The 21,172-nt window shown below is 38.5% G+C and overlaps 1 protein-coding gene across 1 annotated transcript; it reads right to left on the bottom strand.

Moving 5' to 3' along the window:
* Positions 1-988: 988 nt before the first annotated feature.
* LOC129277761 (sodium- and chloride-dependent neutral and basic amino acid transporter B(0+)-like) lies at positions 989-19,739 on the bottom strand. The gene is made up of 13 exons (XM_054913924.2): positions 19,368-19,739; positions 11,302-11,458; positions 10,568-10,699; positions 9,648-10,014; positions 9,006-9,138; positions 8,170-8,304; positions 7,800-7,903; positions 6,427-6,551; positions 5,894-6,006; positions 4,928-5,059; positions 4,163-4,378; positions 3,292-3,456; positions 989-2,726 (listed from the first exon to the last, which is right to left on the bottom strand). The coding sequence occupies exons 1-13, from the start codon at positions 19,404-19,406 to the stop codon at positions 2,550-2,552; spliced, it is 1,995 nt and encodes a 664-aa protein (XP_054769899.2). The 5' UTR covers positions 19,407-19,739; the 3' UTR covers positions 989-2,549.
* Between the last annotated feature and the right edge of the window lie 1,433 nt (positions 19,740-21,172).

Below are 21,172 nucleotides of genomic sequence, written 5' to 3'. Positions count from 1 at the left end.
ATAGTGAGTGGGTGACGTCATCAGTCTGCCAATTTGCATACCGACCAGGATGTGCATATAACTGTTTTGTGAAATTAAGCGAAACTTTAAAATGTCATAACTTTCTTATTTTGCATCCGATTTTGATGAAATTTTCAGTGTTTTGCTTGTTGGATTTGTCTCCTTTTTTCAAATCAACTTTTTGTTGGGGTGGACTTGTCCTTTAAGCATAATCCGTGGAGTTTGAATATACATGAACACCAAGAGGGTTAATGTACAAAACGAAAAGTGTTGTGATATCCTAAGTGGTGTTGAGCTAACACCATGAATTCCCCACTGGAATAAATCACTGATTTTGCAGTGTACATATTTGAGGTCAAACTACAATATGCGGTGAAATTTTGTCTGATTTTTTTCCTGGATCCTCAATTTTCTAACATGAGGCCTACTTTTATTTCATGCTCAACAAACCATGAGTAATAAATCAATTGTTTGCTTAATCTTGGAATCTAAAACCTGCATATTTGAGATTTGGTTTGTCCAAAATGATGGAAGCATTGTAATATATACAGTATGGGGGCGTTCATGGTTCCTTTTTGCGTTTTCTTTTGAAATACATTGTTTGAAAGTAAAGGCTGTTCACATGCCATGCATGTAGCCGAGAGTGAATATGAAACTTTATGCCCGCACACAGATTTTTTTTCCGGGGGGAGGGGCAAGACACATTCAATTTTCGAAGAAACTGGAAAGCAAGGAAGCAAAGTGACCGAACTTGTCATTTTCATATTTTTTAATTTGAAGTTGATGGATTACGTGCACACTTTTGATGAATTTATGAGATTTTTTCATTAGAAAATGTTTCTTTCAAAAATTTACGGGGTAGGGATACCAACTTTCCTCCTCTCCCGCTGCATACAACCATGCTTTTGTTTTTGGTTAGGATGACAAGTGTTACCATGGGTACAGGGTATGATACAATACTACGGAAGAAAACGAGACAACACATTAATTTTCCTTTCCGTCTTCCTTATATATTTCCACATAATCTGAAAAAAAGATATATGAAAGTAGAGAATTAATTTATCTATAGTACTGTTATTTCAAAGTCTAAAATTCACCAAACACACCAAGGTTTTCATTATTTATCTACAATAAAGATAGAATATATATTTTTTGAAAGACAAGGTCTTCTAACACTATGCATTTTAATGACAAAGGTTCTGGTAACAGGTGTAATACGATACATCTTCAGGTTTGTTCTTCATTTATGCCCTTTCTTCTAGGCCAGGTACAGGGGTCTGGTAATTATTTTTAAAGAGTGCATGGGTGCTGTTTTATTTATAACAATAAAAAAGGGGAGGAACAGTTGTCATTACCAGATGAAGATCACTTTGGTCAGAAAAAACTGACAAGCAAAACAACAAAAAAGTTCTCTCTCGAAAATTGAGGTGATTTATGTCAAATTTCTACAACCTGATATACGGCGTAGAAGAATAAAATACTAAGGCCTATAATTTTTTTTCCTGAAAGTGGACGAACTTACGCTATAATGGGGTGGAGTGGCTGGAGAAATAATGTGATATTAAAAAGAAAATAGAAAAGACTTTGTCGTCAAGAGGGAGGGTGTGATTGCAGTGATTTTATGCTATTTGCCCAAAAAAAAGTCGATAGGAAATATGACTTTGAATTTGGATTTCTTTTGCTTTTCAGAAATCATTTGGGAGAAAAGTGGGTCCTTTTTGGTGCCCCTCCGTAAGAAATCCTGTATCCGCTACATGGGCTATATAGACCATGGTAATTCAGAATGGATGTCGATTTCCACAAGTAATGGCTAATATTTTGTAATAGAAAATAAAAATAAACAATGCACAATAAAGCTAAAGGCAACTTGAAATTATGACATCCAGAATAGAAACTAAAAGAATTAAGATGATTAATAACATACGTTTCTATCTACGTAAGAGACGATTTCTAAATGGAATACACAAATTTGAATATACAATTCACAAATGTTGTTTAATCAAGGACGATACAACACGAGCACCACTCATAATTTATTTACTTTCCTTGGCATTTAACGTCCACGATCTTATTCAATTTTTTTGTTTTTACATCAGGTGCGATCGCGTCTTCATTATTCCTTCCCCTCATCTTCTTTCGACTATTGCTTTCACCAGAATATAAATGCAGCTTCCCTGGTTACTTCAGCAAATCATTTTGCCTTTGCTTTCGAAATAAGGCCTTGGGTTTTCCTCCGAGTCGTGTTTTTATTTATAAATTTAAAGTACTATAAACTTGTATATATCTTTTGAACTTGTAATAATGCCTTGTTATTCGGGGGAGGGGGGTTTTGAATTCAAATGTAATGCCTATGTGAAATCAAAATTTTGTGTATTTTTTAGATATCACAATGGTAGAGTGCCGGCGCGGATCAGGGGGGGGGGGGGCAAAGGAGAATTGTTTTCCCCCTTTTTGGAGGATATTTTTGAATTGTCAGAACCCCTCCCCAGCCCCCTTCTGGTAAATCATGGATCCGCTTCTGGTTTAGAGCATTCTCTTGTTTGCTTTGTCTAGGCAGTTTTTGCCATTTCCACCTCCTGTACGTTAACCCGGCGACCGCTCCCATCGACTTCCACACTGCCGCCCATGTTGGTTCCATGTTCCTCGTGGACTTTGGCTGCTTCGAGTCTGAACTTGGGAAGAGCTGGACCCCATTCCTCCGTGGGGTTAGAAACCACTCGCCAACGCTAATGGGGTAAACAGAGAGAGAAACACCTAGTGAATCAAATCACTACTGCTTTTGATCTATGGTGGCATTTCTCCTCATTTGAAGACCCTTTTTTCACTAAAAGTACTCACTAATTACTCATATTTACTTTAAAGTATGTCATGCCAGCCGATCCAGATTTTACACTCGATTTCTCCGAAAACATGGAAAAAGAAATGACTTAATAAATAACACTCCTTCCTTTTCACGATACTAGATAGTTTTCGCTCAAGAACACAGACAATGTAAAGTCAAATGCCCGTCATAACAAAGAACAACCGAGAAATCTTTGTAGGAAATGGGTGAACCTGATGAGCAGTCTTGTCTTTTTTCAGAGCTGATGAAATAATTGCAAATGCATCGATTGTACAGAATTAAGAACGAAAGTACTGCTTTTATTTACTAACAATCGACAAAGAATTCTTGGTTATTCTTTAACATGACGGGCATTTCTGTTCTTGAATCCTCCATTTGTCGCTCAGCGAAAACCTGTATATAAAACGGGGGAATAAGAATATCAACCAGTGGGCAAAGTTCCTGCATACCTCTGCTAGGTTTCCATCAGCCCTCAAAAACTCGACGATCATGACCACGGGGATCCATATGAGAGACATCGACGTCATCAACCAACCGAGGATGACGGCCCAGGTCGGGTAGGGTCCGTTGTAGCTCGGCTCCTCCCATTTCAACCAGTTAAAGAACAAGACGAACTGTATGGGAATTCAACAAATCCTAATCATTATGGGAGGCGATACTTGGACTAGCTGGTCCCTTGTGTTTATCTTATTTTATTTCAAACACTCATAAGAAAAAAAACCCGGAAAATATAAGGAAAAAACGGAAATAAGAAAAGTATATCCATGGGGACACGGGGGACACATCATTGTGCTTGGGACAAAACAGTCCATGCCCCCCCCCCCCCCGCCCGCAAATAGTAATAAAAATAATAATAATAATAAATCAATAAACAACGATAATAAAATAGAAGAAAATAAAAATAAATAATGAATAAATCAATGGAAAAAAAATAACAAATACAAAATGATAATGAAAATAAAACAAAATGAAATGAAATAAAAAGAAAAAGTACCACGAAATACAGAATAAAAAGGTAAAAAATTATAAGTAAAAACATATATATATAATAAAAACAGGAGGAAATAAATAGGGAAATTATGATAAAATAAATGTTAATAAAATAATACTGACAATTTTTTAATCATTATTTTCATTATTATTATTATTCTTGTTCTTGTTATTATTGTTATTATATTTCATTGTTATTATGTTGATGTCTCATCATAAACGAGGATGACTAAGACAAAGATGACCGGATCGCATCATTGAGAATTGAAATTATAATTAGGCGAACACGATGCTGATCATGATGAAGACTACATCAATTGATTGACTTACGACCATCAGACCGGGTGTGAAGGCGCTCCAATTGACAGTCCACCATTGAAAGGTCAAGTTCCCGACCCATCCGCTGCCAATCATCGTCCGGATGTCATTGCAAAAGCGTTTGACTCCGTAGAACCAGGAAATGGCGATACACTCAAGAAGAGCATACACCAGGTAGTTGAAGAATGCCCCATAGCTGTCCAAATGTGATACCCAGTAACCGCCGGTCTGCACCAGAGATTTGAAGAAAAAAAATCTTGATTGGTTGTTTTATCTCTTATGATTTGAAGTGGCATGGACATAGTAACTCGGCATATGGATGCTGTGTGCAAATTTCAAATTTATTATTTGCCAAAATTGGTTTTGATTAATCATTCATGCATATCACATTCGAACCTTGTTTCTGAACTTATCTTGGAAGCATTAACTTCCGGTAATAACTATTAGATATAGAACCCGCAGTTAAGTCCGGGACCTGGCCATATTGTTCGAACATTATACGTGCACTTACTATTTTTTGCATCTATAATTTAGATTAAATTCAGGTTTACTTCTTGATACGGATTAGGTTCCGGGTCCAACATGAATTTGTGATTGGATTAAACAGATCAAACAAGTAGGCCGGATTGTCTGAGGCCAAGGCCGGATCACCCGAGAACAAGGCCAAGGTCGGATTGCCCAAGAACAAGGCCAAGGCCGGCAGACCAACCGTGGTCAAGGCTAAGGCCGGATGGGTAGAGGCCAGACCAAAGGGAAAAGGCTGGGCTTTTGACTTACGTGTGTGATGCAGGTAAATCCGAGAACGAACATGAGAACACAGGCAACCAACATAACCTTGTTCTTTCTCTTTCGAAGGGTTTGAGGGAATTCGTCGCAGATCATCGTCACGAGGTTTTCCATGATGGCAAACTGGTATAGAGAAAAGATAGGTAAATCGTTCACCGCGGTAATCACCAGACGCTCCGACTTCATTACGTGTCTATAGCATCATCACCACCATCATCATTGTCAATGACTTCATCATTACCGGACTCGTCATTTCAATTACAGTACCAATCACCCAGATAATTATCTCTTCAACTATCAACATCATGGGCATCACTTTTACGTGATACGGGATCATTTTATCTTGGCAGGCCTTATATATTAAAAAAAAATACTTTTACGACAAGGCTGCTTTTGTATATCAAGGCACAATTTGATAATTTTTATATTACAACACAAATGGGGAAATCTCCAAGGCCAATCTTCATTGAGAGGGGCACAGAGGCCAATTAAAAAGACACCTTTGGTAGTGGCCTTCGATGACCTTGGATATTGAAATTAAGCCCCGCCTTGAGCGAACGATGAAAATGCAACAACGGCCCATATTTTTGCTGTATGCATCGGGTAGCATTCACTTTAACATAACTTGTCGAAGTTTCATGGACGCCACGCAGACATGGGACCAGGAGAGCGTTTTGTCTGACAAGTTGTCGATCTGACATTTTTCCTTAATTGGCCAAGAAGCAGTGCTAGGTAAATGTCGGATAAAACATGACTTGTCGGATAAAACGTCTGAAAAGGTCTTTGATTTAAACGCTCCCCAAAATAAAGTCATCGGTACCATTATGGTCGTCTTTGTTAACCTACAGTCGCACCAACGAAATTGACTCCAAGCCGACAGTTCCCACTGGTGATATGCTATTGGATATATTTGGTCTTTCTGGAGTCAGTTAGGCCAGTGTGACTGTAGCAAATTACCTGACTGTCGAGTCCAAGGGTGATCAACATGCCAAAGAAGAGGACAGACCATAGAGGTGAGATGGGCATACGGGCCACTGCTGCTGGATAGGCCACGAAGGCAAGACCAAAACCTACGGAAATAAGACGTTTAATACAAACGATAAAAAAAATTAAAAGAAAGTTCATTGCCCATAGAGACTGCCGTAAATAAATATTCGCAATGACTTAAAGTACTCCACCCTAACCCTGCTAAATATAATTTTGAAAACAAAGTATATGAAAGTATATCATTTAAGGAACCTATCTACTCTTCATTATGTCTTTCGTGCCCTTCCTCTCCCTCGTTCTTTTGTGTGTTTCCTCTTCTTCGTTTTCTTCTTCCTCCTCATCCTCTTCTTATTCTCCCTCTCCTTCATGACCATTTTCTCCTCGCTTCCCCCCTTTTTCCCTTCACGACCTCCCTCTTATGTTTCTAATTCATATCCCCGCCCCTCCATAGATCACGGGGTTCTTGTTATCTGTAATGCCACTTTGTGACTTCTTCAACATACCTGAAGACACGACATCGGCGACGGGTTGGTTGAGTTCATGGGCCATAAACCCGATGATGGAGAAGATAACGAATCCAGCAAACACACTGGTGCAGCAGTTAGCAATGGCCACAAACAAAGAATCTCTGTCAAAAAGGAGAATTATGATAAAGTATGGATTGAAATTTATCACCGATCCATATGACATTCTATAATGTCAAAGAAGCAAGGGGTTGCTAAGTACAGAGGGTATAGTCCCGTTAAACCTAGACATGCGTTTTCTGAAAGCTTGCAGATCATATAGCTTCAAAATCAGAACGTACTGAAGAGCTGCAGCTACTTTCTTATCCATCCTTGAATCAATTGTCAGATTATATACGTTTTGTTTCTTGGTCAAGACACTGGTTTTCCTCTTTTATTTTTCAATGTTTTTATATTGTGTGATAGTTTAAATTTGGAATCGAGGGATATGGTGAATATTTTGAGCATAATTTCGTAACAATGTGCAACCCCATCGTAATTAAAGAAAAAAAATCTGGACGGAGCGGTACTTTTCGCCCGGACTTTTCGGCGTACGGCCAATCGGGCGAGTGAGGCAAAATAAAGCAGTCAGTTTTTGTACCGAGAGTTTCGACGCCTCTCGCGCGTTTTTTGGCGTCTGAAAGAATAATTTAGTTTGTCCAACAACTGGTGACATCTTTGAATACATTGGAGGCGTTTCGTGAACTTTTTAGTTTCACATGTCTGCTGACAATTTTACTTTGGTTGGATTGGATGTGAAGCACATGTTTGGAACAACTGCTACATTGTATATTAGCTATTATATCGTCAGAACGGCCCTAGCTCGATTTTTTTAGACCCGCATACCATGGTGTGATCCTTTTGTGTGTGACGAAAGTTCGTCAAACATGGGACTGTGGATTATTTTCAATTATTTGGCGTCGCTTCTAGAACTTTGCACAAGTTTGGCAAACTTTTGCTACACAAAGAGCGATTGAGGGATTTTTTTCCCCTTTCGATAATCCTATCCTCCAGAAAACGCTTGTGCCTGAGAAAGAAGATCCAAAGTATATGCGGGTGTCAAAAATGGCGAATCGACATTATAAATTACGATGCTTTAAAACTTAAGCAATGGTTGGCGACAATCCCAAGCCCGGATTTGAAATGTCATTGTTTACATTTACTGCTTTTTCGAGAGTGGCATCCTCTGGAAGGCTTGCGTTTGCCTATCAGTGAAAACCCACTTTACGTACCAATTCTTCAGGGGAGACTAGATTACTTTTGAGTACAGGTATGAGCAAGAGGCGACTTCAAAGATAGAAGTATTCACTGGGTGTGTAACAGGATGTAAATTGTACTGGAGGAGAATAACTCAAATAATTTTGAGCACTTACACGTAGCAATTGTTGTGGAATTTGTTGTAGGAAGCCAGCGTTGTGAGCCCGCCTCCAGCGGCGCTCAGTGAGTAGAAGATCTGGATGGCTGCATCTTGCCACACCTACTCAACATGGATTAAGGATGAAGAATAATTGAAATGACATTTAGATTCATTAATCACAAACATCAAGTCATCTAGATAAGTTGGTACTTGGACTTTATTCAGGCTTGCAGTCCATGTCGTGGTTTACGAGGGTAAACGATGAGGCATCTTTTCACCTAAAGTCAGTAACCACATTACCCTTTAATCCACTTAATGTTAAAACAAATTAACCTGTGCAACATGCTTAATACAATGGAAAAAATTAAGAAAATTTAAAAATTTACCCCAGCATCGCTTAGCCTGCTCAGGTCTGGTGTGACGAAGAAACGGATTCCTTCCCCGGCTCCTGGCAGTGTAAGACCACGGACGAGAAGGATGACGAGAACGACATATGGGAAAGTAGCAGTGAAATAAACCACCTAAAAATATATTTAAAAAATGAATCAATTGATACAAAATTACCTGTTGACTCAGTCATTTGTGGGGGACCGTTTCCATAAAGCTGTCGGGACTGATCACGATAAATTGTCATACCCCGACAGCTAGGATTGTAACCAAAACCTGCGCTTCTCATCCTATTAAAACCAATAGTTGACAGACATTTCAGACGACAAACTTGACAAGTGTTTGTTGTGAAACGTCCCCTTGTGCGTGATGTAATAACAGAGAATGCTCATTTCATAACAAAAATTCCGGTACTATACACTGCTATATGAGCCATAAATGGAGTCATGGCAGTTTTGTCTATATCACTCTAGTAAAAATATATACATAATTCCTAAATGCATTATCCACTGAAGGTATAAGTCACATTATTTAGTTTCCGTAACAACAAACTAGAGAGATTCACCGATAAATATATGTTGATATCTTTTTGTATCTTCCCTAAAGGATAGATCGAGTACATATACCAACAAAATTACCTGATCTTATATTATGTCAGTCGCTTCCCTAATTAAGACATGTAAAAGGGGCCCATACCTACTAATAAATGAGTTTACACAATAGGGGTTCACCAACCTTGCGTTGACCATAGGCCTGGGTTAACCTTCCAATGGACATACGCCATAGAGGTTCACCTACCAGAACAATTATATAATTATTTCTGAATGGTTCTCACCTTCCCAGAGGACTTGATTCCACGGACCAGACACAGATAGACGATGAGCCAGGAAACAAAGAGACAGATGAGTAACTGCCAGATGATACCACCGGTATCATTCATTGAGTCGGCTTCCTGGAGGACAGCTCCTCTGGAAAAGAACAGTAATGATTCGGCCTCTCAGAATTTGATTTAAAAAAAAAGACTATCATAATAAACATCATGATGACACTCCCGTTACAAAATCTTGCAAATAATTAATTATCGTTAAAAGCTACAGAGAAAAGGTCTAACGATATCGCAAAATTGGGATATGGCTATATACCACTATGTCTGGTAAAGACGTGTGCAAAAAGGATGAAGATTATTGATATTAAAAGGGTATAGTAGAAAAGGTAATAGTAGAAGAAGAAGCAACAGCAGCAGAAGAAGAAGAGTATGAACAGCAAATGAGGGACGAGGAGAAAGAAAATCTGCTGAAAGTGGGGAAACAGTCACATGAGGAGGTAGACTATTTGCTTGGCAACTGCAGACTTTTTTCTTTCTTTTTTACAAAGGGAAAGCGAGACCAAAATGATCACAGATAAAGTATGGCTGGTGTAGAGTGTCAGGGATGATATTGTACATCCAGACCACGAAACAGTATTCTTTGCAACTTACTTCCAATATTCGTCGCTGGCCAGTCTCCTCTCTCCCCGAAGCGGGTCGGTGTAGTTCGTCAGGTCGAACCGCATCGGATCGCCCTCGTCATACGACAAGTTCCGAGTAACGCCGAACAAGTCGAGGGTCTGCTCGTCAAGAGATTCCAGATGCTGACAGGTGTTGTTTGTGTCCGTAATGATACTGGTGTTGTCAACGCATTGCCTGTAGATGTCGAAGCAGTACTTGGTGTTCCAGGAATGGTCACATCCGACCCAGGGAAGCAAGGATGTGAAGGACACACCAAAGTAGTAGACCGTGTACGTGATGATGACATTGTAGTAGATGCCGACGTAGAAGACGGTGACCATCTGGCAGTATCCGATACCTGGTTTAAAACAGTTACGGAAGCAACATAGGGAACTTTCGACAACACGATCATTACAATAGAAGGCAATGCGGATGAAACATACAGATAAAAGTCGATTGCGCATGCTCTATCCTGGGGAGCGTTTCATCAACATTGCTGTCCGACAAGTTGTCTGATCTGACATCTGTTCTTGACTTTGATTGGCTGAGAACCATTGTTACTATGGTCACTGCCGGATAAAACAAGACTTGTAGGATAAAGCGTCCGACAAGTCCTTTCATGAAACGCTCTCCTGGATTTACAAAGGATCGAGCATGTGTAGATCAAACTGGATAGTCAATCAAATGGAGACACATCCAGTATCCTCAGAGCGAATGATTGGATTTTGGGAGATAATATTAAGCACAAACAATCACAGTGTGATCAAGTAAATATATTGGACTATAGTCATAATGAGCATAAGGCAATTTATTTTCTTATGAACTGACTTTTCTGTTCTTAAAAAAATCATAGAATCGAAAGAAGTACATTCCATATCCCACACCTCTTTGTCATTGTACTGTTGACTCACCTCTGAAAAGCGGCACGGATTTCCAGCACCGAATCGGTCCAAGACTGCAGTACTGACCCAGCGACACCTCCATAAAGAAGAGCGGGATACCAGCGAAAAACAACATAATGACGTAAGGGATAAGAAAGGCACCTGTAAGAGCGATGGAAAGGGATGCAGGTATCAAACCAGAGAATAAATATTTACACAGTGTTACAATAAATCAATACACTAAATCTCCAATCTCATTTAAACTTCTACTTCCAACAAACAGTTTGACAGCTAAAATACTATCATGGTGTATACGGAGGAATCTTGCAGCCGAGGGCCAATCTAACTGTAAGAACATTTCCGGGTTTTTTTTTTTTTTTTTTTTTTTTTTTTTTTTTTGGGGGGGGGGGGGGCCCGGGAGGGATAGAATACAGAAGATAATGGACAAATTTAGTTGCATAAAGCCCATGCCCTCCAGAATAATGAGAATAAACAGCTCAGTCGAATTCCATATACATATGCCGTTTGCTTATTTTCAAGATTTTTTTGAGGCCGCTGGTGCCTTTTGATATTTTTTTTTCTTTCTATGAAGTCAAGCAGCTTTATATAACGGCGATGCCAATTGTGAATTGTCATTCGTATTATTTGGGGGTGTTTTTTGGGTTTGACAGAGGTGAAAACCCAAGCTGTCGCATTAAACACATGTATAACATTGTTTCTTTGACGGAATGGACAAACATAACAGTAATACTAAAGAAACTGACCTCCTCCGTTCCTGTAAGCCAGATATGGGAACCTCCAGACATTACCGAGACCCACGGCGTAGCCTAGACAAGAGAGGATAAAGTCCATCTTGTGGGACCAGTTCCCTCGCTCCTGGTTTTCATCTCCCTGGAACTCGCCCTCCACGCCGTCGGCACCCTGGGGATGATACAAGAAGAACAGATTGAACCATTAAGGTCGAGGATGACGGTGATGATGGTGATGGTGGTGACGGTGACGACGATTATGATCGAGGTGAACTTGGTGATAAAGGTGATGGTGGTGGGGATGATGATGATGGTGGTGACTGGCGGATCTGGGGGGCACATCCGAGAGGCATTATCAAAATGTGTAATGTAAATTTGCCGCTCTAAGACAAGTGTACCCCCCCCCCCTTCGAAAGCGAGAGAACCTTTTTGATGATGGTGGTGGTGATCTTGGCGGTAGGGATACTGGTGCACTGGTGTTGAAGATGGCGACGTTGATGGCATTGATGGCAATACTGTTGAAGATGATGATGATGATTTGATGATAATGATCATGGTGATGATGGTGAATTGATGATGGACCATTCACGTCAAGACAATAATATTGTCACTTCTTAAAACATAGGCCTATATCTGTATCTCCTCTTTATATTTTTCCTTCTTCATTTTCGTCATCGTCGTCATCATTTTCTTATTTTCGCCTTCTATTCCTCTTCATTCTTCCTCTTTATCATCTTCTCATCCACCTTTATATACCTTCACGTTCTTCTAATGATATTTTCACTTATTCTACTTTATAATAACCAGCTACTGCTGTTGCTACTACTACGACTACTAATTTCTGCCCCCCCCCCCCTCTCTCTCTCTCCTCTACCTCCCTTTCTCTCTCACTCCCACTCCGAATGTAATCTCGCACATCTCTTTTCATTTCCCTTTTTGTTACTCTTCTCTTCATTTTTTAAATCATTTGTCAAATAGTTTTATCTCGGGGCCTTGCCATCTTGATCAATCTCTCGATAACTTTTTCCTGTTTAACTCTCTTTTTTTTTTTCTTGATATATTTAAGCAGCGAATACTCAATGCTAGACCTACTTTTGGTAAGTACCGTAGACAATATCACACAACTCAACAAAAGCAAAGTGTAAATATAGGTTTTAGGCACCAGCAATCTTTTGAAAAGGCCTGGAAAATGGTGTCGAGACATAGTTCCACCTATCCCACCGCCCACCTACGCGCGCTCTCTCTCTCTCTTTATTTATTTTCTTATATTTTCCACCGACATGTAAAAGTGGCGTTGTTCAAAGTGCACTAAAAAATTACGAACCCATTATTAAACCAACCGGGGGTTCTCTATAAAATGTAACTCGACCCTTTTCCATAATAAAAGAGTTATTTAAGCACAAGTACAATGGCTCCGACACATAACCCAAGCAATATTCATGAATCTGTTGTAATTTGTAACAGAAACGGCATTGTGCGTGCTCACTCAAGATTCTATCTCATAGAGATGTATTATGTTCTATCTACAGCACGTTTTTTTCAACTAGGACAGCGAGCTACAGGCTTTTAAAAATATTTTGATGGACTAAGCTTGAAAGAAAAACGGTTTTGTTGCCAGCATGTTCATGATCAGCCTGAGACGGGCTTTCTCTGTTGTTTTATTGAAAATAAGGTGTTTGCTCAACGCAGACAAATGCTGCTTTATACGCATGAAGCGTATGGCATAGACATAGACATATCGACACATGATGGATGCAGAGACAGACAGTGGGTTATCAAACGAACAATGGTGTCTTGTTTATGTATAGGCTTGTATCTTCAGAAAATGTCTTTGTGTAATTTATATAATAACATAGCTAGCACTTTGGTCTTGAATCGGCAGGCGAATTTCAATTGAGTATTTTAATAAAGATATTCACTGTATGTTTTCTGCTGAAACAACTGTTGGAAAAGTTGCAGGCTTGCAGCCACATGGTTTTTGTCAGTTAAAGAGGTGTATGCAACTCTTTTGAAATGATTATTTAAATCTAAACTTGATTCTTGTCTGAAGTCTATGTATATAGTTCTTGTTCAGGTATTCGATTTATTTTGCATTGTTACCAAAATATATACCGCATTTTCCCAATTTACGCGAAGTTTACGCTAATTTCAGAGACATGTATATGCCCCAAATCGACTAGGGATCATGCTCATCAACTTTTAACCCTAGTTTTTACTCTCTACCCTCAACCAACTAACTTCGATTAACTTGACTTCCGAACTATTTCGTCATGGGTACTTTGTCACAAAGTTAATTTCACGACATTACTTTCCAGGGACAAAAAACACCATCGTATTGTATCATGACCTCACATAAGTCATGCGGGGCCAGAGTAAGTGTGTTGGGGGCGTGTGATAATTACGCTTTACGCTCTTCTCACGCGTTGTGCCAATTACGGTCGCCAAAAACATGGACCTACTAGAGGTTCATGCCAAAAATGAGCTTTGTAGATATTTTTTACCCGGATATAGTTAAATTGACCCCCCCCCCCCCCGGTGACCACCCGGGGGAGGGGAGGTGATAGAGGACATTCGCCCCCCCCCCCTCACTATCACCGCTCCTGAACCCATCATAGTCATAAATGACTTTTCAAGGGAAATGTGTGTCATTTCGTCATGGTGAAATGGGTAACAAAGGCCAGAAGTATTTTTCCATCTTCAGTGGCATATCACTTGTTTGTATACAACCGCAGCTTTTGTCGTTGTATTGACTGCTCTTCCTTTGAAACCAATCGACAATACATATTTTCTCTCTTTTTTCCATGGCAGACAATAATCTAATGTATAAAAAAAGGAATACCCGACAAATCTGTCCCAATAGTGACCTGACCCGTCAGATGTCTTACTGCTTTTACATATAAATGGCTTGAAATATTCGAATGACAAAAAGACTGACCCCGTCAGTCGAGAATAAAGGGTATGGTATAATGTGTGACATCGAATAGTATTTGGTAACGTTTTTTTGTTGTTGGTTTTTAATATGCCACCGCCCTGTATGCACAGTGCAAAATATAACTTTGTATGGGATGTCTTAATTATGCACCAATAATGGCAAAATTCTTGAATGGCTGTTTCTTTTTTGCGCTCTTTAATGTCTATTATTATTGATTGGACAAAAATTGCAATCAATTATATACAAATATTGTTATCTTTGTATGTTACACACTTACACATCCCGTATGACATCAATTCTCATGATAGACTGTTTCCAAAGCATTGGAAAAAAAACAGGATGATGTTCTGGCCGTAGAATGATATTTGTGTTTTAACTCCACCCCCCCCCCCCTGTCGAAGATTTGCAAACTGTCAAAAACAATATATAGGTGCCAAATGAAAGAGGGTGAGATTATAAATAAAGAAAATGCTTAGATGATAAGAATAGGTAGCAGGGTGAAAGAAACAGGAGCTGAACGTTGTATATCCTGGGGGAAAATATGAATTTAGAACATTTTTTTTATTGATTACAATCTCGTTTGTCTGTTGTTGCTATTGACACAACAAATAACAATATAGCGTTCAAAATGACTTATCACAATCTAAAACCAGACAAGGAATAACTAGGAAATGTAATTTCAAAAGTAAAACCACTGGACATTTTCAAGCAAAGTAAAGTCAAATTGATGACCGAGGGATCTAAAAAGATGAGATGAACAATAGTGCGATGAAAAAATATATGAATCTAAAACTTCCGCGCGAATAACATTTCTTTGTATATTTCTTCATGCTTGACTTATCTATTTGGAGAAAACCAAAATGTATTTTTTGGTAAATCCAATGTTCAAATTTCATTCAAAGTGTTTTAAAAACCCCGGCCATTAACTTTGAATAACCAGGTTCAGACCCAATATCATAGTCTAGATACCAGAGCAGCAACTAGACCTGTTAAAACGTGCACGCTCCCTAACAGCAGTGGCGTACACGTATAGGGGGAGCCAAGTGTGGGTGTTCGTCTCTTTGAAAAATGAAGCATTTGATTTTCCACCAAACCTTGATCGAAATATTGGCCTACGTCTCAAGATCCCGGCTCCGAAAATCGATGGCGAGCTATTATAGGAGAAACTCTATTGTCAGAAACACTGGCCATAATACATGTATGTCCACATTTTCTGAGCGTTAAATTATTTGAGGGAGGAGGAATTTCTTCCAAACGTTGTTGTTGTTGTTGTTTTAGCTTATACGGCGCGTGTCATTCAGTAGTGAATATTTGCGCCAAGTGAACATTTTTAGCCTCATCCCAAGGCGAAGCGCCAAGGCTTTGACCATCTATCAATTTTGCCTATATAGGCTACGTACCCTTCCTTTCCTATTATGACATTTAGAGTATGCTCCCATGCATTCAAATTGACTGAATTTATAATCACGGTACGGGGATCCAGGAGTGATCAGCTGTACAAAAGAAGGGGATTCAGTTCTTTGCCCCCCCCCCCCCCCCCACAATAGAAAACATCGATCCATGCAGCCCTGAATATCAGCACTTACATGATAACGAGAGTAGTTACAGATCTTCATTTAAATTCTATAACACACTGACATCTAGTTTTTTTCTCTCTTTTCTCTTTTCTTTTTTTCTTCTTCTTCTTCTTCTTCATCTTCTTCTTCTTCTACTACTTTATCTTTTTCTTCTTTTCTTCTTCTGCTTCTTCTCCTTCTTCTTCTTCTTCTTCTACTTTATCTTCTTCGTCTTCTTCTTCACCTTCTCCTCCAACTACTCATTTCTCTTCTCCTCTTTCGCTTCCCCAATTCTTCTTCTTTTCCTTATTCATGAGGTTAATGTTTTCTTTTACTACTTTATATTATCTTTTTATCAAACTTGATCTATTCTTGATATTGACTCATTACAAATCCTGATAACTCAGCTTCCAAGGGTAATAGCGCCCATCAGGAGTCGCGTAACAAATGAAAGTTGAACATATATTTGCACTTACAACAATGTTTGGCCGTTAAAAGCCTGGTGTAATTCAATAGCGTATATACTTTATGGAACTTTAGCTAACTCGTAAACTTATCCTAACTTTAATAAAAGAATTCCAGCCAGAGGAAGGCAGTGTACAAACAATAGTAACAATCATTGTTCATTGAGCCCAGCATAAGAAGCATGATAAGGGGGTTGTCTGAGGTTAGTTTTTTTCTGTGGCTAAAGTTTAATGTTGTTTATCGTCCTTAGACGCAGGCAGAACAGTCGAGGATCTGCCACTATACTTATACCATTGTTCTCGACTTTTTTCAAAAGCCACTATAAAAAACCCATGATAACCTAACAATCCATGGAACATGAACTTGTTTTCCGAAAATTATTAGTAAAAGTAGTCATTACAAATAGTTCTTTTTTTTTTCGAGTGTTTGGTACGATGCATTTCTCATGTTCTGGATAAATAATTTGTACGTTCATGTTTTTATTTCCAAAGATTGTACATCAAAAACATAACGAATATGGCAGATCAGTTTGTCGCCAGTGCACAATTTCCAATTGTGACCCCGCTGTTCATGGCTGTATAGATTTAGCCACTTTAAAACCAAAAGTGTAGCACTGCCACTTTTCAAGAGCCACCCTTTCTTCGAGCGAGTGTTAAAAAATAATAATCGGATATTTTTGTTTTATCCGTGAGTTAATTGGACATCATTATATAGCTTTATACTATACCCATTTCAAAAGTTCTGGTTTACACCAACGATAATATCGTGCTGACCCCCTCCCCCCCCCCCCTCCCCCTTTCGTCCCCTCGATCTACCTTCCCCGAAAAAGAATATTGTGTTAGCGAAGTTTATGCTGGGCGAGTATATTGTTGGTCCTGTTGACTAATGGCGTATCAAATATTAAATTGTATTGGTGAAACGCAATGGCAATGATTATGGTAAACATATTGGAGAGAAAACTGGTGATTCTACTTGAACACAAACAAACAAATAGTTCACCTTATTGTTGAAAGGTTGACCGGATTATTTGAATAAAGGCTAAGGACAAACTTTAAAATGATATATACAGGGAAATACAGTTCTCCCAAAATCCAACAAAAGACCAGAGCCCTGGGAACAATTTTTAGTGGGGGTGCTGAAGTGAATCTGACAAGCCAAAAAAAAGTCTTTTCACCAACAAAATGAAGGAAGGTGCTCTCGGCCCCTATTAAATTCGACAAGCAGAAAAAAAATGAGAAAAAGTTTCAACCCAAAATGAAGGTGGTTTTGCTCCAGAGGAATTTGCAAAAAAATAAAAATAAGGGGACTTTTTCTACAAAATGTCCTTCATTTTCATTACATTTCTGCCATTTACCATTACTACCAGATTTCCAGGGGTGCTGCCTATGGATAATAACACACACAGCACCCCCGCATCCCAGGGCCATGAAACGACCCGTTCGTTCAGCGACATGCCAGTTCACATTTCCCTGTTATATTTGATATTTGAAGATCTGATTTCTTTAATGATTTCAATAAATGCTAATGGTTGAATGTTCACATCATATTATTCTTTGTCCCTGTCCTCTATCTTGAACACTCAACATTATTCTGAATGTGAAATTCAATAAAATCACTGACATAGATAAGATTCATATCTCCACAACAACAGATGAATTTATACCTAGACGAAAACATTTTAGTCAACACTGATACATAAGATTGAACCTTCATGCACGGCGGGTGCCATTCTTCTCCAACTTTGTTTTTAGGTTTTTTTTTGTCCGCCTCAGCTTACATACGATGATGTGAAGATCAAATAATGTGTTTCAATGCAATTGTTGACACAGCCTTCACATTTTACTGTGAACCATTCCTTTCAAGCAACTAGATCAAGCCTAAACAATATGACTCCCTTTACTTGCCATGCTTTCACATTGGCAATAATAAAACGAATGAATCACTCAATGTTATTTTGAAGATATCAAGTGACTCAGTTGTACTTATTCCATTCCTAGGTAGTTTTCAGAAATGCTGCAAAGCGATTTTTTATCCATTTTGGTAGATAAAATAGAGAATGGCCAAGAATAATCAGTGCAGTGATTAGTTAATTATAAGTGATATCCAAGTAAAAAGAAACCAAGAAAATTTAATGTAAACGCAACAATCTTGCCGAACTCTCCCCATCGCCCTTTCTTTCGGGAATATTTTGCATGTGCATGTACTGATAAAAAGCGACATTTTGATTTTAACCTTAAAAGACAAGTCCAAACCAATAAAAACTTGATTTGAATAGAAGGAGAAAAATCCAACAAGTATAACACTGGAAATTTCATCAAAATCGGATGTAAAATAAGAAAGTTATGACATTTTAAAGTTTTGCTTAATTTCGCAAAACCGTTATATGCACATCCCACTGATCTGAATAGTATTAAGGTCAGTGGCACATCCTAGTCGGTATGCAAATTAGCAAAATGATTACGTCACCCACTCACTATTTCTTTTGTATATTATTATATGAAATATGAAAAATTATAATTTTCTCTTCATTGTCTTGTGAAACAAAATTTTATTCCCCCCTGAACATGTGTAATTACCTTTAATTAAGTCAAGTTTGTCCTTTATTGTCAAATTTGTAAAAATATAATTGTTTTATGATTCAAACAATAAAAAAACTTAATGAATAGTGAATGAGGAACATCATCGACTCCCTCATTTGCATATCCCTGAGTTGTGCATATAACTGTTTTGTGAAAAATACCAGGGAAATAAAAGCGAAAAAGCGACCTTTAAACATAATTGGAGGAATACAAGCATGGTTTAAAAAATTAGATAAAATGGCATTGTTTGCAAATAATGACAATATATGAAATAATATACATTTCGCCCGTTATCGTCAAATTACACACTAAAAAAAAGAACAAAACAAAACAAAAACAGTGGACTAGCTAGGTTATAGTACATGACTGCGCGGGCCAAGTTGGCAGGACGATCTGCCTGATGAACCTATAATCCGGCAGGGGTGCCGATGAACCCAAATCACTCCTAAACATAAAAGATGAAAACTTATATAGTTATGAACGCACGCACACGCACTTACACATTATCCCATAATTTAGAGTGCTCTCAACTATAAGTTTGAAACATACCGCTGTTTCGACGGCTCCCTTTTCCTCCATTTTTCCCATGATGCCCGATGTCAAGTTCCGGATTCACGAAACCGTATAAGGGAAATAGGAAATGTAGTTTCCACCAGAACCCCAGAGGATGAAGGACCTTCCCACAAGAAGTGCTTTTAGCGTCGGAAGAGAAGAGCTCCCAGGGTCGAATAACCTGTTCTTTGCACACCAACCTGAACGCGCACACTTGCCTTATTCTGAAAATTAGGGTGTACCCTTGCATCGAGTCTGATTGGTCAACACTTTTCCAGGTATTGCTGACGTCATCATGTTCGGCCTTCCTTTCGATTCGCCTTAGTAGGTTTAATCACGAAGGCATCGTCTCGCCTACCTCAACAGTTCATCTTTAGAAGACCAAGAGAATTGTCAACAGAAAACTCATTGGCATCATTTATCCTTGAAATATTTCATTGATTTTGTTTATTGAATGCCATTTTGCGGGGATTCTGTGCATTGTCGATGTGTTATTTTGTTTGCATGCTACTGCTGTCTATATTACAGATATAGATCAGCTGGATTCAAGCGTGAATTCAGTTTTGGGCATATAGGTTTCATATCAATATCATCACTGTTAATTTGTGCCTTATCAATTTGCCTTTCTTGGGATTTGATAGACTTATTAACAGATTTATTTATAGCAGGCCTATATATTCATTTTAGAATTATATCATCCAGTACGTTACATCGCCAGAAGGATAAAGTTATAGAACCATTGATTGTTAAAAATTTAATGAAAGTTTAGGCTATATGACAATACTGGTATAGCAACTTTTAATAGTCGCATCAAGTTAAAAGATTGTCCCATATGCATTGATCATTAATTTAAAACGAGAAGGTATGAGTGGCGTATAAGGGATGTTTTTTAGAGGTTCATGTCCACCCCAGAAAAATGCTGATTTGAATCATTAGAGAAAAATAAAACAAGCACAATGCTGAAAATTTCATCAAAATCGGATGTAAACTAAGAAAGTTATGACATTTTGAAATTTTGCTGAATTTTTATAAAACAGGTAAATGCACAACTAAGTGATATGCAAATGAGAGATTCGATCATTTCCTTCACTCACTATTTCTTTTGTTTTGTTATTGTGTGAATTATACAATATTTAATTTTTCAGATTTGGCACTAAGAAAATAACTCGGCTGCCATAATGGTAATTCCACATGTTCAGTGAGAAGAAAACTCTGTTTCACAGGACAATGAAGAGCAAATTAGAATATTTCATATTTCAGATGATAAAATACAAAAGAAAATAGTGAGTGTGTGACGTCACCAGTCCCCCATTTACATACCGACCAGGATGTGCATATGACTGTTTTGTGAAATTAAATGAAACTTCAAGTGTCATAGTTTTCTTATTTTGATATGATATCAATACCACAAGGATATAAACACACGCTACTGCTGTTTGAAGTAGAGCTCGGCTGCCTTTGGAAAGAAAATCACAGGTAAACCGAGCGGGATTCGAACCCACGACATCTGGATTACAAGACCAGTGTCAGAGATGTTTAGAGATGTTGGGAAGCATAGTCATGTACACCTGGGGGGGGGGGACTTTATAAAGCTGTTCGTAATTAAATCAAGAGCGACTTTAAGAACGACCTTTCTTAGCGCTAAATAATCACCAATCGCAAGAAAAGATCTCCAGTCGTTTTTTTAAAGTCACTCTTAACTTACAAACAGCCTTGTGAAACGGCCCCACATATACTTCTCAGTCATCTATATGGTTTCATAATTGTAATCCGTGGCTATATAGCTAATTATCTGCAAATCC

Source organism: Lytechinus pictus, chromosome 15 (assembly GCF_037042905.1).
Source record: "Lytechinus pictus isolate F3 Inbred chromosome 15, Lp3.0, whole genome shotgun sequence".
NCBI lineage: Eukaryota > Metazoa > Echinodermata > Echinoidea > Temnopleuroida > Toxopneustidae > Lytechinus > Lytechinus pictus.
The sequence above is the reverse complement of the archived record's forward strand: the minus strand, read 5'-3'. Positions and strand labels throughout refer to the sequence as shown.